Raw genomic sequence first — 14,657 nt, forward strand, 5'->3', positions numbered from 1 at the left:
CAAATGACTTGATGGTGACAACTAATTGTGAGCCCCAATGCATTTAGGCATGTGTAAAAAATATGTATAAATATTAAAAAGTTTCTTCTTTCTCCTTTATGTTAAAGATCTCTCCTCCTCTTGCCAAGTGGAACTCTCCTTTGCTTGCCACATGGCAGGTCGCAAGTAATATATATATAGATTTCACAACTTTATTTGTAGGTGTATTAATTAAATGCCACTGACGTGGCATTTAATTAATACAACCTTAGTTACATGAGTTCCCCCACCCCCTCCCTCTCCTCCTTCTCTCTCTCCCTCCCTTTACTCATTGAATGCCCTTTGAGGCCTTTTATAAAGACCTTAAATAGAAAGGATATGGGTGAATGCATGCAAATAGAAAGCATATGGGGATCACATTTCATTGCCTTAAATAGAGAGGATATGGAGGGTCATCATGTCATTGACTTTTTCAAGCATTAATCATTGCATACTAAAATGAAACCTTAGAAAAAACTCTTACTCTTGAAACTCTCACATAATATATTTAATGGAAATGCAAAAAACATTTTGGTACCATATTTTAGGGATACTTAAGAAAATTTAAATGCAAGCCTCTCCTAAATTGTTAATGTGGTTGTCTTCCCATAGTAGACGGATACCAATTTCAACATTAAAAAGCACAATATCAATAATTATATATATTTATATTAACATGTCAATAACTGCCATTTACAAAAAGTCCTTTTAAACTACTAACACATCCCCCCCAAAAAAAAGCACAATGTCAATGATTAAAAGTATGTAGCCCAACAATACGGTTCAGGTACTCTCCATCTATTTATAGTAAACAATTTCAACTTTAAAAAAACTATCAACTAATATGATGGATAACCATTTATTGGACCACGAAATAATTGATTCCACAAGTTTTTTATATGAGTAGCCTGCAAGTGTGTTGAAATTTTACTGGGTAATTGTTACCTTGCCCCCCCTCGCTTTGTAGAGGATATGAGGGGAGTTTGCTCCCTTCAAATAGTGGCCAAATTTTTTTTAAAGAAAAAAATTAGAATTTAAGAAAAAAGAAAAAATTAGAAATTTTAAAAAAGAAAAAACTAGAATTTTTAAAAAAGAAAAATTTAGAATTTAAAAAAGGAAAAAATTAGATTAAAAAAGATTTTTTAAATTTAAAAAAATTAGCTGCCACAGCTGGTAGTGGGTAATTGTTCGTACAATTGAAACTTGACTTTCATGGAAAAAATCAAATAAAAAGAAATTTTAAAAAATCTCCAAATGGCGTGCAGAGATAGCTGTCCTCCGACGTCCACGTGGACTTCGGTGGGCGTGCCGCTTGTTTCATGACGTGTACACGTTGGGGTTTCCATATGAGACGGCTCTTCTCGCCTTGTCGTTGCACAGACACACATAGAAGGAGATGGCGCAGGAGGCGGCGGCGACGACGACAGCTCGCTGGGCGGACCTCACCCACGAAGCCCTGGTGGAGATCCTGCTGAAGCTCGATTTCGATACCCTCTTTGTGTCCGTCCCCCTTGTCTGCAAGAGCTGGCGGACGGCTTCCCTGGATCGTGCCTGCTGGGAGCGTGTGAATATGGACTCCTGCTTTCATAAGCGTTTAGAGTCTGCCCACTGGTGGCAGCCCGCGTTTGAAACCAAAATAGACCGCATTGTGAAGCTCGCTGTGGACCGGAGCTGTGGCGGCATGCGTGAGCTACGCACTCGCCACTGCTCAGACTCAGCTCTCCTTCATGTGGCTGCCAGGTACTTCGCTCTAATTCACTCCTCTAATTTTGACTTTAATGTTTAATTTTCTAGTTAATGTTTCTTAAAACCATCCATTAGTTCCCGGCGGCTTGCCGCCGTGTGCCGTACAACTTTGCCGGCTTCCGTACCAACTGTACTTCAACGGGATCATATCATCATTGCACAGAAAAACAAATTATGGATCAGGGAGATCATTCAATCGGATCTAACAATGAGAGCATATCTGCATCTGGGACGGGAGCGCGCCATGCTCTCTTTGCTGCCCATGATGGCGCTGTCTTAGTCCTCATCATCAGCGGCAGTTCAAGTATTCAAATGGCCATTCATGGCTGGTTCCCCTGATGGTTTTAAGCAGGGAATGCTCATGACCGCAGTATGGGCAGTCTGTCTCCGGTATGGGCAGGACCCATTCTGTCATGGTCGCTAGGTCATACAGCCAGTCGAGATCTGACCGGTGCCCCCCATCCCATTGTTATCGTGCAAGAAGCTACCATAAAAAGCTTATCAAAGAAAAGCACCCCCCAACTGATGCCGCTGCCCCACCATTCATTCCCTTTGCTGGTGTGGCACACTGCACATCCGGCTGTGAATGGCCGCCACTTTTTAAAAAGGGGTGACTGGCGAAGTATTATCATAATTCATTCATTAATCTCAGTACATGTCATGGTATCTCGGGAGCAACACCCTGCATGACATATCAGTTTCTGACCAAACAGACATCAGGCACATTAGCACTCTGTACGACATGCCAGCAATAGCCAGAATTGATGCAGGCGTCGGTGGTGAAGGACTACAGGCTGGGCTGGAGTAACAGCAACCGAGGACCATGATGTCGTGAGGAAAAGCAGGCTGTTGTCACCATGAGAGGCTTCTTAACATTTGATGCCATGGCTTTCCCATTTTGTATGGTGTCGTTACAGGTAGCATGCTCCAGATACAATGTTTTTGGGCAGTCACGATCCCAGCTATAGAGATAAAAAACTGGGGTCCTTCTACTAAATTTTGTTTGCTCCATCATCATCCAAGGTCTCGAGACTGAAAGTGCAGACCTCATCAGCAAGCACTATTTCACAGAGCAGCTCAGTCATGCAGACAATTGAGGCTTGGAAATAAGTTTCGTGTCTTTGCAGCTTTTCCCATTCATGACTATGATCGGGACCTCCTTATTTGTGATTTCTGAAGCATAATCTCAAGAAGAGGGTTTGGTTCATAAATTGCATGAATTGTAAGCTGCAACCCAATCAGATTGCTTTGGTTATATCTTTTCCGCACCATGCAAGACCTACATCCTCGCACTTTGTCTAGGTCACACGTGATCTGAATGGCTGTTTCAATGGAGGAAGAATGGTTCTGTTCGGAAGATGCTGGGGACGGAAGTTCCAAATCAGAATCAGATTCAGATGTAGAAATGTTTTCCGTGTTGTAATGAATATGACAAAGGACATTGTTCTACTACTGGTTTAGCATGTAACTAGCACTGGAACTGACACGGCAACTTTTCCTTGTACTGCAACTCTCCCTTCCCAGTTGAGCTCGAAGAATGTGTAACGTTACCCTGCCATCATCTCCCAGTTCATTCCAACACGGTTCTCAGCGAGGATTGCTGGATATTCCAGCCTGATTCCATTATCCAATCAACAGCAGGGAATATCAGACCAACAAGTTTCCCCAATCACTGTTTGCCAGCTCATCATGTGGGCCTGACAGGCCCTGGCTGTTCCCTACTCCTTCCTCCATGTCAAAATGCTAAGCTTGAAAATATTTCAATTTTGCAGACTGAAACTTGTAAGTTTAGTGCAGGCATGTCATGGTTCACTATTTGCCTTTCCATCGAGACAACATAACCCCAACACACACACACACCCAACCCACCCACCCACAGCAACAACACCCCCCCCCCCCAAACACACACAGACACATCACCTCCCCCCACCCGACGCACACACTTACACTTTTTGTTTTAAAAAAATATGGTAATTGTTAATTGCATGCACTTACACTTCTTTTTGTAATTGTTAATTGCATTGATTTTGCCAAGAAGTCTGTTATTAATAGTCCTTGCTTCACATTGTGCAGGTGCCCAAATCTCGACCACCTGCATGCACTTACACTTCTTTTTGTAATTGTTAATTGCATTGATTTTGCCAAGAAGTCTGTTATTAATAGTCCTTGCGTCACATTGTGCAGGTGCCCAAATCTCGACCACCTGGCTCTCATTTCATGCCCAAACATCACAGATTTGTTTGCATGCAAAATCGCTGCAGCTTGCCCACAGCTAAAGTACTTGGATCTGAGTGAATGCCAGCAAATCACGTGTATCTCACTTCAACAGTTTGGCCTCTACTGCAAACGCTTAGTTCTCATCAAAAGGAATATGGTGAGCAAATCCTCTGATGTTAGAGCAACTATCATCCCTGATAAATGTCTGGTAGCCCTTGCTTCAGTCAATGCAGACACGGAAGCCATAGCATTATCGAGCTTATTGCCACAGTTGAAGAGTGTCGCAATGAGATACTCACGGCTTACTGATCAGGGCCTGACTGCACTAGTCAAAGGCTGCCCCGGCTTAGAATACTTGGACTTCTTGGGATCTTCTCAATTGACAAGGTCAGCATTGGATAATGCAGGAGAGAGCCTGAGCAATCTGAAAGAGTTCATCAGACCTCAGCTTCCAAGGACAAATCATCGTGATGGTATCGGGCATAGCCATTGGCTGTCGTCAGATTTTGCATATAGACGCATGCATATTCCCTACTCTCCTTACTTTCCAGTTCCGAGAATCATGTTTGCATATATTCCTCAAGACATGGAAAGGAATTGAGCTCTCATGGAAGAGCTTCTTGAAGAACATGTAAATATATGTATATGCGTCATAATCCTTGTAAACAAACATGTATACTTGTCCTCGCACCTACGAAGAAATGTAAGTCTGTAGCATATATGTAAAGTTCATTCTAGCAAAGTGCTAAGGACCAAGGTTGTGATTATCCATTGTTCAATCATGCAGGTTAAAGGTCAGTATTATCACCATAAACATGGCCTGGATTAATTGCATGAGTATATAATATCAGACATCAATCGAAGCTTGTTGATGTTGGAGAAACATCCATGTCTTATAGCAAGAGTAATGGTTTTCCAAATTCTTCAAAAATTTGTGATTAATATCACTGTGTAGCTTCACTTTTCTGTCTGTGAGCACATGGCTAGCGCCCATTATTTGTTGAGGCATAAGGGTAAGATATTACCAATGTATTTGATTTCCCCATAGTTTGTGTTTCTTATCGATGTTAAGGTATTGTTTTTTCTCATGTGGAACCTATGGCCACCCCAACTTAAAGCTCCAAAGTTAGAACATTTTTTAGTATCCATTTCATTTTTTATAATCCTAATAAATTTTCTTTAACCTCATATTATGTTGTGGGGCTAGGTAGGCAAGTCCAGCTGAGCTCAAGCAAAAGTTCAAGAGCTCAATACTCGTTTGGGCTACTGTTTTCTCTACTTTTTGCGACTGTTCCATGCACCGAGATTTGTGAGTGAGGGAGGAGGAGATTGTCACCCATTGGATGTGGAGCCACTGTGGTGTGACAATGTACGTGGGAGAGACACGATGATCAAGCTCTCTTATACTTTGTAAGCCTTTTCTCAGACCCGAAGCTTTTACAAAGCATCGTCCTTCTTGGATGAGTTTATCATATTTTAACCTAGATATGTAAAAGACTCGGGAGCCTCATTAGAGGACGAGTGAAAGAATGGATATATGATGAATATCTATATTAAACCAAGTGGTTAACATACTCCCCTTTTGATGTTGAGTTCAAGTCCTCAAGATTGAGTAAAGAAGCTGGCTGATGGAAGCAGAGAGGTTGTTGCATATGTAATGGGCGTTGTACTAGTCAAAAGATGTGGCATGATGGGTTTTATCTCTCTGGAAGAGATGGGGTGGGGTTGTTATTATGAGCAAAAGAAGTTAGTATGAGGAAAAGGAGTTAGTGGAATACTTGATCTAGTTGACACAGTGGGGTAGGCCTCGCAAAATTATGATTTATGCTTTAGGCCATTGTAATTTCTTTCTTTTATTCTTCTCTTCATTTGCCTTTAGGGCACTTGTATGATCCTTTTGAGGAATTTGAGTATAGTAGACTAAAATGAAATTGCTAATCATGGGTATCCAATAAAATGGTGAAATATGGAGTTAAGTAATTATTGTTCAGCAATAGGTGAGGGGATTTCGAGGAAGGAGGTCATAAACCATGTATGTGAACCGCGTGCTCCACTTGCTTTGTTAATACGGTTGATTGGCTTTTGCAGTGTTGTCATAGAAAATCATTGTAGAAGGATTGATTGGCTAACACAGGATGAACATAAATTAAAGAGAGCAGGTTAGTGTTGTACAGCATATCTGTCAACCTATTTGGGGATAGTGATGGTGATGGTGGAAGCCACCATTTAGTGAGGGTCATGGGAGGTTCATGTGATATGAGTATTTGATGGAAGAGGTAATCTTTGGGTAGAGATTTTTGGGGGGTGGGGTGGACTACTTCTCCAACTTAATATTTAAGCTTTAACTTCCTTGGTGGGTAGAGATTTTTGAAGCTTTCCTTTGGGTGGTTTTTGGAGTACTTCTCCTACTTAAGATTTAATCCAACTCTTCTGCTTTCTTCATGTCCTACTTCACAACACACCCCATTTCTTCAATATTTGTTGGCTGCTTTATTTGACATTTTTATAGTGAAAGCTAGGAGGCTTGATGAGCCTATTGCCATTGTAATAGTAGTGGTAGCCTTTCCTTGACTGCTTCTTAGTTTTCGTTGATGGCTTCTTGGGGATCCAGTGTCCAGCGTGGTAGCCTTGGGTGTCAAGTAGGTTCCGTAGTACCCACCACTGGTTGTCTTGGAGCATCATTTTGGACACCTCTAACAAAGGTTGAGATGAGTGTTGCATCCGTGAGTACATTTGTGTGTGTGTGTGTGTGTGTGTGTGTGTGTGTGTGTGTGTGTGTATGTGTGTGTGTTTTTCCATTTCGACTCCAAGACACCCTTAACCTACTTTTGTTTGTCAATTTTCCCCAAGCATTTATGTCAAATTTTAAAATTACATATCTAAGCATTTATGTCAAATTTTACAATTACATATCTAACACCAATTTTGTGTTTGTTTTTTTTTTTTTCTCTCATTTTGACTCCAAGACACCCTTAAAAAACTATTTTTGTTTGTCAATTTTCCCTAAGCATTTATGTCAAATTTTAAAATTACATATCTAACACCAATTAGGAGCCTTAAAACTTCCACAAAATGAGATACCCACAAATTCGTTCTCTCTCCCACAAATTCTCTCTCTCTCTCTCTCTCTCTCTCTCTCTCTCTCTCTCTCACGTCAAAACTTACAAAGTGTTGCAAAGCATTATAATGTAACACTAAGATGAGTGCTAAGCTAATAAACTCTTGTGATGGTAGTGCCAATTTGCCCATGCCTTTTTTTCCAACAGTGGAGGAAATCACTAAATTAAGTTGGCTTGCAACGCACTTTGCGACCTCACCCCACTATCTTTGCAATCATTATCTCCTCCTCTCCCAACACATTTTTGCATTAGATTGGGCCTCTTTTTATAGGCTTGATACAAAGTGATTAGCTCCATGGCTTAGTGATAATTCCACCTATTCATGCTTAATTTGCTCCTAAATCCAATCCCTAGAAATTATCCTCCACCTCCCTCTCATAAATGCTAATTAAAGATATGTTTGATGTGTTGACCAACTCATCCCTCAATAAGTTCACAACAAGAGCATGGGTGTTCAAGCTACACACATAATGGTATATTTAGAGCAATTGTTGAAAGAGCCAAATCAAAACAAGTATAAATGAAACATATGAAATAAATCACTTTTACAAATTCATCCTTTGGAGACATGACAAAAGTGCAATCTTGCTAACCATAGTGGAATCGATCATTGTAGAGAGTACACGAACATGCTTCTCCATGACAGTCAATAATTTCTCCTTGATTGCTTCATTCCAAGCCACAATATGATGGTTTCCCTCCCAGACAAAAAAAATATGGCCAACTAGACTAATGAGGTCAGGATGGGAAACTATCTCGTCCTCGACGGCTTGGTTCATTGACTAGATGTTCATCTTTGTCCAAAGTCCACATTGACACTATAAACACCCCTTTCTCTAGAACATACCCCTCATGTCCAAAAGCAACTTTCAACCCAAAAATGTCATCACGAAGACCTCTCACTTTTGCATATGGAATCAATCTACATAAAGGAATGGGTGGATACATAGATCATGAGAATAGTCTAGTCTTTTACAATATATCTTCCCCCTGCTGCATCAACAAACTATTCTCATCCTTGGGATCCTCTTCCTTTGAATTCTCTGGCCTCACAACAAATGAAACTATTTGCATCTCATGCTCCCTCCTAACTAAGTCATCTTCCTTCTCCCTATCATAGCCCTCGTTACCAAGAACATCAACAACCCTATCATCTATTTCCAACCCCATATCGTCTTGTGCATCTACTCCACTCTCCTTTTCAAGCCTCTTTGATCTCCCTCCCCTTCCTCTCTTACTCAAGCAATTAGACCTCTCCTCTTGGAGACCTGACTAGACACATTTTTCCTGTATAGACATCAAATGCTTTTCTTAAACTCAAATGATAAATGTGCCTCATGGTTAACATTGCATTAGACAATGTGCTCATTAGCATGGCCATGATGGCCATGGCAATGAGTTCAATGTGCAACAAAACAAGCATATACAGCATAATCAACATTATGTCATCAACATAATCAAACCCCCCTTAGATAGAAGCCTTCATTACCATGGCCATCATGACCATGGTAATGAAAGGCACATTATTAACATAATCAATCCCTTGCTTGCCATGGCCAAAATGGTCAAGGTCATCACATAAAAAAAAGAGGCTGGAGGCATACGTTAAGCCACCTGCAAAAGCAAAAAGACTTGGGCATACAGGCTGCGTTGGCGCGGGGTTGTGTGCAGGCAAACAATTTCCATGTTAAATAAAGAAATTAAAAAGATAGATAAACAGACCATACCGGCGGGTGGTGGGAGGCCAAACCAGGCAAATATTTTTCATGTTAAATAAATAAAATAAAAAGCCTATAACACGAACCATGCCATTAAGGGCTTTGAGGCCAAACGAGAACGATAAAATTAACCCTATTAGCAATTCATGTTGAGTAGATGTAAGATTCCTCTCTCCTACTTTTGAAGTGTGCAGGTGTAAGAACCTTCCCTTCTGATCTTATAATTATTCCCCTCTCTAAAATAAAAGAAAGATCATGTTTTACCCTGTTTTAGCCTGGAGAGAGAAAATGTCTAGAGAGAGATAATTCAAAACTGAGATAATTTTGGATATAAAAATCCTCCTAGTGTCTAAAATGGGTTCCCTTGAAATAGAAATTCAAAAAAAACTTTCCAATGTGTAATTGGAATTAATTGAAAATAGGTATAAAGGACCTTAGCCTAAGGGTCCAGATTTTCAAGAATTTTTGGATTATGGTCCAATTAAGGTTCCTATGGGCCAATAGGATCAATCCAAGTGTAGGGAGGAGATAAATTGAAGAATAAAAGAAAAACCCCCTAAAAATGAGTAAATGCTCACATAAGATGAAGAGTGGACTAAGGACCAAAGAAAAGAATTAAAAAACTGAATTTTGATACCTCAGTGTGGGGATCTCCCCTCATGAAGTAGGTGCATTTTTCTCATCATTACCCCCAATTTTTAATCAATAAAATGAGATATTTTCATCTCTCCTCTCTCCTATTTCAAAACTAGATCCAAAAAGTAAGCGGAACTGACCCAAAAATGGTCAAAAATTGACCAAACTGATTTGGAAAATTCTAGAATCAGTTTGCTTGGTTAGAGGCTCACTTTTTCCTATAAATAGAAGCCTCCGCCTTTGGTGTTTATGCACTGTTACTCTACTCCTGTCGTCCTGGGCCATCTACATTGAATTTTTTAATAATTCGATTGTTTTTGGCCTAATCATCTCCAAAGTGAATTGGTGGCCACTATTACAATAGTAGAACCCTCAATCCCTCAAGCCAAACGAGAGCTTACAAGCTCCATGTAAGCTAATTTTCTTACTTTGTTTACAAATTTTAATAAAAAATCTATGGTTTTCTTGATTTTTATGAATTGCAGATGATTGAATTAAATTCAAATGCTATGCCTTTGATGAAAAGGCCACCCCCTTCTCTTCTTTACATTCCAACCCTTCTTAATCCTAAAAAGATTAATTAAACTCTTCTTATTGTTTACTCTCTTGAATTTAGAAAATTGTATAGATTAGAGTTCTATAATTCTAAATTGGGTTAATTAGGTCAATTATAGAAAGATGAAAATGAGAAATGGTCAGCCATACAAAGGAGGTTATGGCAAAATTTTCCAGAATTTTGTGAAAAAGAAAGTTTGTTTTTATGTTATTCCAAAAGAGTAATTCCCACCATTTTTGCATCTAAAAGAAATATTCTAATTACTCCATGTACATATTCACCTATGAATATGCATGGATATCACTGATATTAATTATTAAATTTGATTTTTATGTATAGAAAGATGCATAAAGAAATTTTTTTATTATAAAAGTGTTATTCTTATTAAATTTGATTTCTATGCATAGAAAGATGCATAATGGAATTTTTTTCATTACAAAAGTGTTATTCTCATTAAATTTGATTTTTATGCATAGAAAGATGCATAAAGGATTTTTTTATTATAAAAGTGTTATTCTTATTAAATTTGATTTCCATGCATAGAAAGATGCATAATGGATTTTTTTAAAATTACAAAAGTGTTATTCTTATTAAATTTGATTTTTATGCATAGGAAGATGCATAAAGAAACTTTTATTATTATAAAAGTGTTATTCTTATTAAATTTGATTTCTATTATGGAAATTTTTTTAATTACAAAAGTGTTCTTCTTATTAAATTTGATTTTTATGCATAGAAAGATGTATCTGTTCTTTGCTTTGATCATCGATATGGCAAAGTATCCATTTCAAAACTGCAAGAGCATTTTGAAATTGGAGAAATACATACATTCTCAATGCATCAATTGACACTAGGTGGTGAGAAAGTAAAGATTCAGGTGCAAACTCTGAAGTCATTAGAAGAAGGATGTGTTCTTGATACAGATATGCATTCTTTTTACAAACTCCTCCTTGTTTGCTCTGGGTCAAGTTGTCTCACCTATCGTTAAGGATGATGATGCAGCCATGGAAGAACAGAAACCAGCAAATAAAAACTACAAATGTATTTGACATGATTAAAATGCTTCCAGTTAAAAGTAGCCTGTATGCTGCATTTGCTAATGTGCAAGATAAATGGGCAATGTAAGAGCTCCCGTCTACATATGATGGTTATGTAGATGGCTAGTGCAAGAACTCTCGTCTACATATGATGGTTATTGTTAACCACTCTGATTAACATTACCTTTAGCAGGCTACCTTTATTATAATCCATCTTTTGTAACCGCACAAAGCGCTCATTCTAAAAGAGACATGGGATGACCGAGCTTACGACTTGTGTAATGTCGGTCTCATGTGAGGAATAGCTATAAGTGGATCTAGAAAGATTAGGAAGACTAGTTTTGGGCCCCCAATTGTAAATGGTCGGCTGGCCATTGTAACTATGAGCTCTTGTATATAAGTCATTTTGTGGAATATGAAAAGGGACAATCCCATTAGTCTCATTTGAGCTTTGCATCTTCTCTCTCTCTCTCTCTCTCTCTCTCTCTCTCTCTCTCTCTCTCTCTCTCTCTCTCTCTCTCTCTCTCTCTCTCTCAACTCTCCAGACTCGACCCTTGCATGTATCTCTCTTTTCTTCTTTCCCCTTCTATGTGTGTAAGGTAGTATGTTAGGCTTAACATCTTTCTCACCGTTGCTAGGAAATGCTTTTAGCTTAGGGTCCTCCACTTTGTTCATTTAGTCTAGTGTCTTTGTTTAGCCTGGTTGGAGTGCAAATCCACTGGTTGGTTGCTTGATTTTGTGTTTGTTTTTCTTTTTGGTGGTGATTATATAGAGCATTGAAGGCTAATCGAGCATTGGAGCGTTGAAATATTCAACGAGCGTGGGAGAAGCGAGTAAGTGCTCTAATATTGCCCTTGACATTCATGCAAAACTTTGATTTTTTGTTCTTTTTTCTTCAAACTTGCATCTTAGTTATGCATTGTAGCTCTAGCTCTCTATTGAATAAAAAACATAAAAATTTGGTGGAAAAACACCTGAATTAGCAAGAATTAGAGGAAAAAACCAAGCAAAATTTGCATTCTGTTGGCTACTCTGAGAAGCGAATGGTCGTTTGCTTTACAGGCCACGGCTTGTGGCACATCTGCCACGCCCATTCCCTTCTCAGTTGGCCAAATTAGGTAAGATCTTTAGCATGAATGTGGCAATTGCTTTAAAATTGGAATAATTGCATTAAATTAGGCATAAAGTGCATTTAATCAAGTGGGTGTAACTAAATTTGTCAGAGAATATAGTGGGTGGCTATCAGACCTGCAGCCTTAAATTCCTTGAAATCCCTAGACAAATCTTAAAAATCTCTAAATCTAACAGTGCCACGGTTGTTCCTTCTTGAAGGGTATGCCCATTCCAGAGCCTCATTGCATTTGCCACGGTTGTGTCAATTTTGCCACACCCGTGCCATTCTCTCTCGCACTTCATTAAGAAAGTGAACGCCCGTTCCCTTCTCCTTTTGAAAGCATACACCCATACCTTCTCCATTCCAAAGCGAACGCCCATTCCTTTCATCTTTTGAAAGCCAACGCCCATTCCCTTCTCGGCCCAAGCTTGGTACACTTGTTCCAACAATTGCCACGCTCGTACCTTCTCCATTCTAAAGCGCATGCCCATGTGAAGCCCCACCTGTGTCCTTCAGAAAGTGAACGTCTATGCCATCTACCCCTGCTGAGAAGCATACACCTGTTCCCTTCAACTTTTGAAAGCGTACGCCCATACCATTTTCCAAAAAAATCATTTTAGAGGGGGGTTTCTACACAGTAGCTCCACATTTCCATGCACCTACGCTCGGGTAAATGTAAGGCCAAACCCATCGGTCAATACCGCGTGGAGTCAAACGGTGCTTGTCTTTGAAGCACCAGCGAAAGCGAAGACCACCCCGGCACATGATGAGGAACTCCTGACCTTGAGACAAAAGAGCTTGAACCTCAATGCATGGATAGACCATGAGTCCAAACCCCTCCCACAGATTCACAGAGAATCCTTACTTCAAGACTGCAATTTTATCTTGGCACCAGAAATGTTGAGATTAGCCATGGAAATAGAAAGAGGGGTGGATGTGGTCATCACACTCCCCTGCTCCATTACAGCCTACACCTGCACCAAGATTAGAGTGGAACAAACCTGCCAATATCTCAAATCTTATCTCACTAAGTTTGATGGGACTGGAGATCCCATCCGACATCTAGAGATGTTTAATCAAATTTGCGAAGCCTTTGGCCATGTAGAGGATCAGGTTAAGGGTGAGTGCCTTCGGCCTCACCCTAGATGGTAAAGTAGGCCAATGGTTTAGGTCCTTGAAAGTTGAGGACAAGGCCACCTTTGAAGCCTTAAGAAAGGCCTTCAAGAGGCAGGATATTCTTGCCAAGGCACCAGATGGAGCCAAGTGGAGTAGCTGTATAACATCAGACAGAAGGAAGAAGAAACCATCAGAGATTACATCATAGAGTTAGATATCTCCACTCGTGCTACAGTTGCCAGGGGACAAGTTCTCCGAATGAAAGATTAATAGGGAGATTTCTAGAGGGTCTTGATGACATGCCCTTAAATAACTCATTGTATGCCTTGGGCCATACCTCCTTTGAGCAATGTTGCAGGAGTGCTATGGATTTTAAGGACAATTTCAAGGGAACATGTTCTTGAGAACTTCCCAAGGGTACGTCTCAGAAGCTTCCTTCAAGACCACCAGCACAAAGTGTGATGGAAAAAGGCAAAGAGTCCGCGTTCGGACAGCAAGTCGGTCAGTAGGCCGCTACATTAATGCAGCAAATGACCCAACAATGGAGAACCGGGATCACGCTGGCCAACCCCATCTCTATCCAAAGAGGGATCTTGTATGGTGCCTGATATGTCATGCTAACCATACCAGCACGCAATGTCCACATCCGAGACCCCGTCCTAACCTCTGCTACACATATTGCGTAAAATGGGGTAATCATGAAGTTACGAACTGTTATCATCAGAGAGCTGCTCTAGCTCATACTCTACCTCAGGCCTTACCAACCAACTCGAGACAACTGCTAGCTTTGCCAACACTAGCACTCCATAATGCACCTTAACCAAGCCAAGAAGTGGCCCAAAGAGGAATTCTCAAGGTACTTGAAATGCCCTTACCACCCCCGGTTCTCCCACCTCAACCCCCACTGCCAATAGTTACACCAATTTGTCAACTAACCCTGACAGAAATCTTAGAAGAAGGAGACAAGGGGAAAAATCTAGAAGTTTCCACCTATTATGAAACCTTAGAGCCAACAAGCCCGCCCTCTCAAATCCTAAGTTACTACGTTATGGAGGGAGACCAAATGTACCCAGTGTACATTAGCAGCCCCAATGTTGTGGGCCAGAGACACGAATGGGATGGCAAAATGACCACCTATACAATGCTATGATTGCGCATGACCTCATCGAGTGGCTGAGTGTCCCAACATGAAAGGGATGGTGAGTACCTCTATAGATTCTCCCGATTGACTCCATTATGTGTAGGGTTGGTATTGACCATATGTATAAGGATTGTCCTCTAAGACCTAAAATAATAGGAAAGGCTCGTGAAGCTAATCCCAACACCAGCCTTAACCTACTAAGTGTTAGAGACAGCTTCATTTGAGCAGTTCCTCTCAAT

General features: G+C 40.2%; 1 protein-coding gene across 1 annotated transcript; it reads left to right on the forward strand.

The window, feature by feature from the left end:
* The first annotated feature begins 1,392 nt into the window (after nucleotides 1-1,392).
* On the forward strand, nucleotides 1,393-4,864 carry LOC147642250 (putative F-box/LRR-repeat protein 19). The gene is made up of 2 exons (XM_086804433.1): nucleotides 1,393-1,758; nucleotides 3,949-4,864. Exons 1-2 carry the CDS (start codon nucleotides 1,415-1,417, stop codon nucleotides 4,580-4,582), a joined length of 978 nt encoding a protein of 325 aa, XP_086660559.1. The 5' UTR covers nucleotides 1,393-1,414; the 3' UTR covers nucleotides 4,583-4,864.
* Nucleotides 4,865-14,657: the final 9,793 nt, after the last annotated feature.

The sequence above is a fragment of the Cibotium barometz genome, chromosome 1 (assembly GCF_041138505.1).
Source record: "Cibotium barometz isolate CiBa-2024 chromosome 1, ASM4113850v1, whole genome shotgun sequence".
Classification (NCBI taxonomy): domain Eukaryota; kingdom Viridiplantae; phylum Streptophyta; class Polypodiopsida; order Cyatheales; family Cibotiaceae; genus Cibotium; species Cibotium barometz.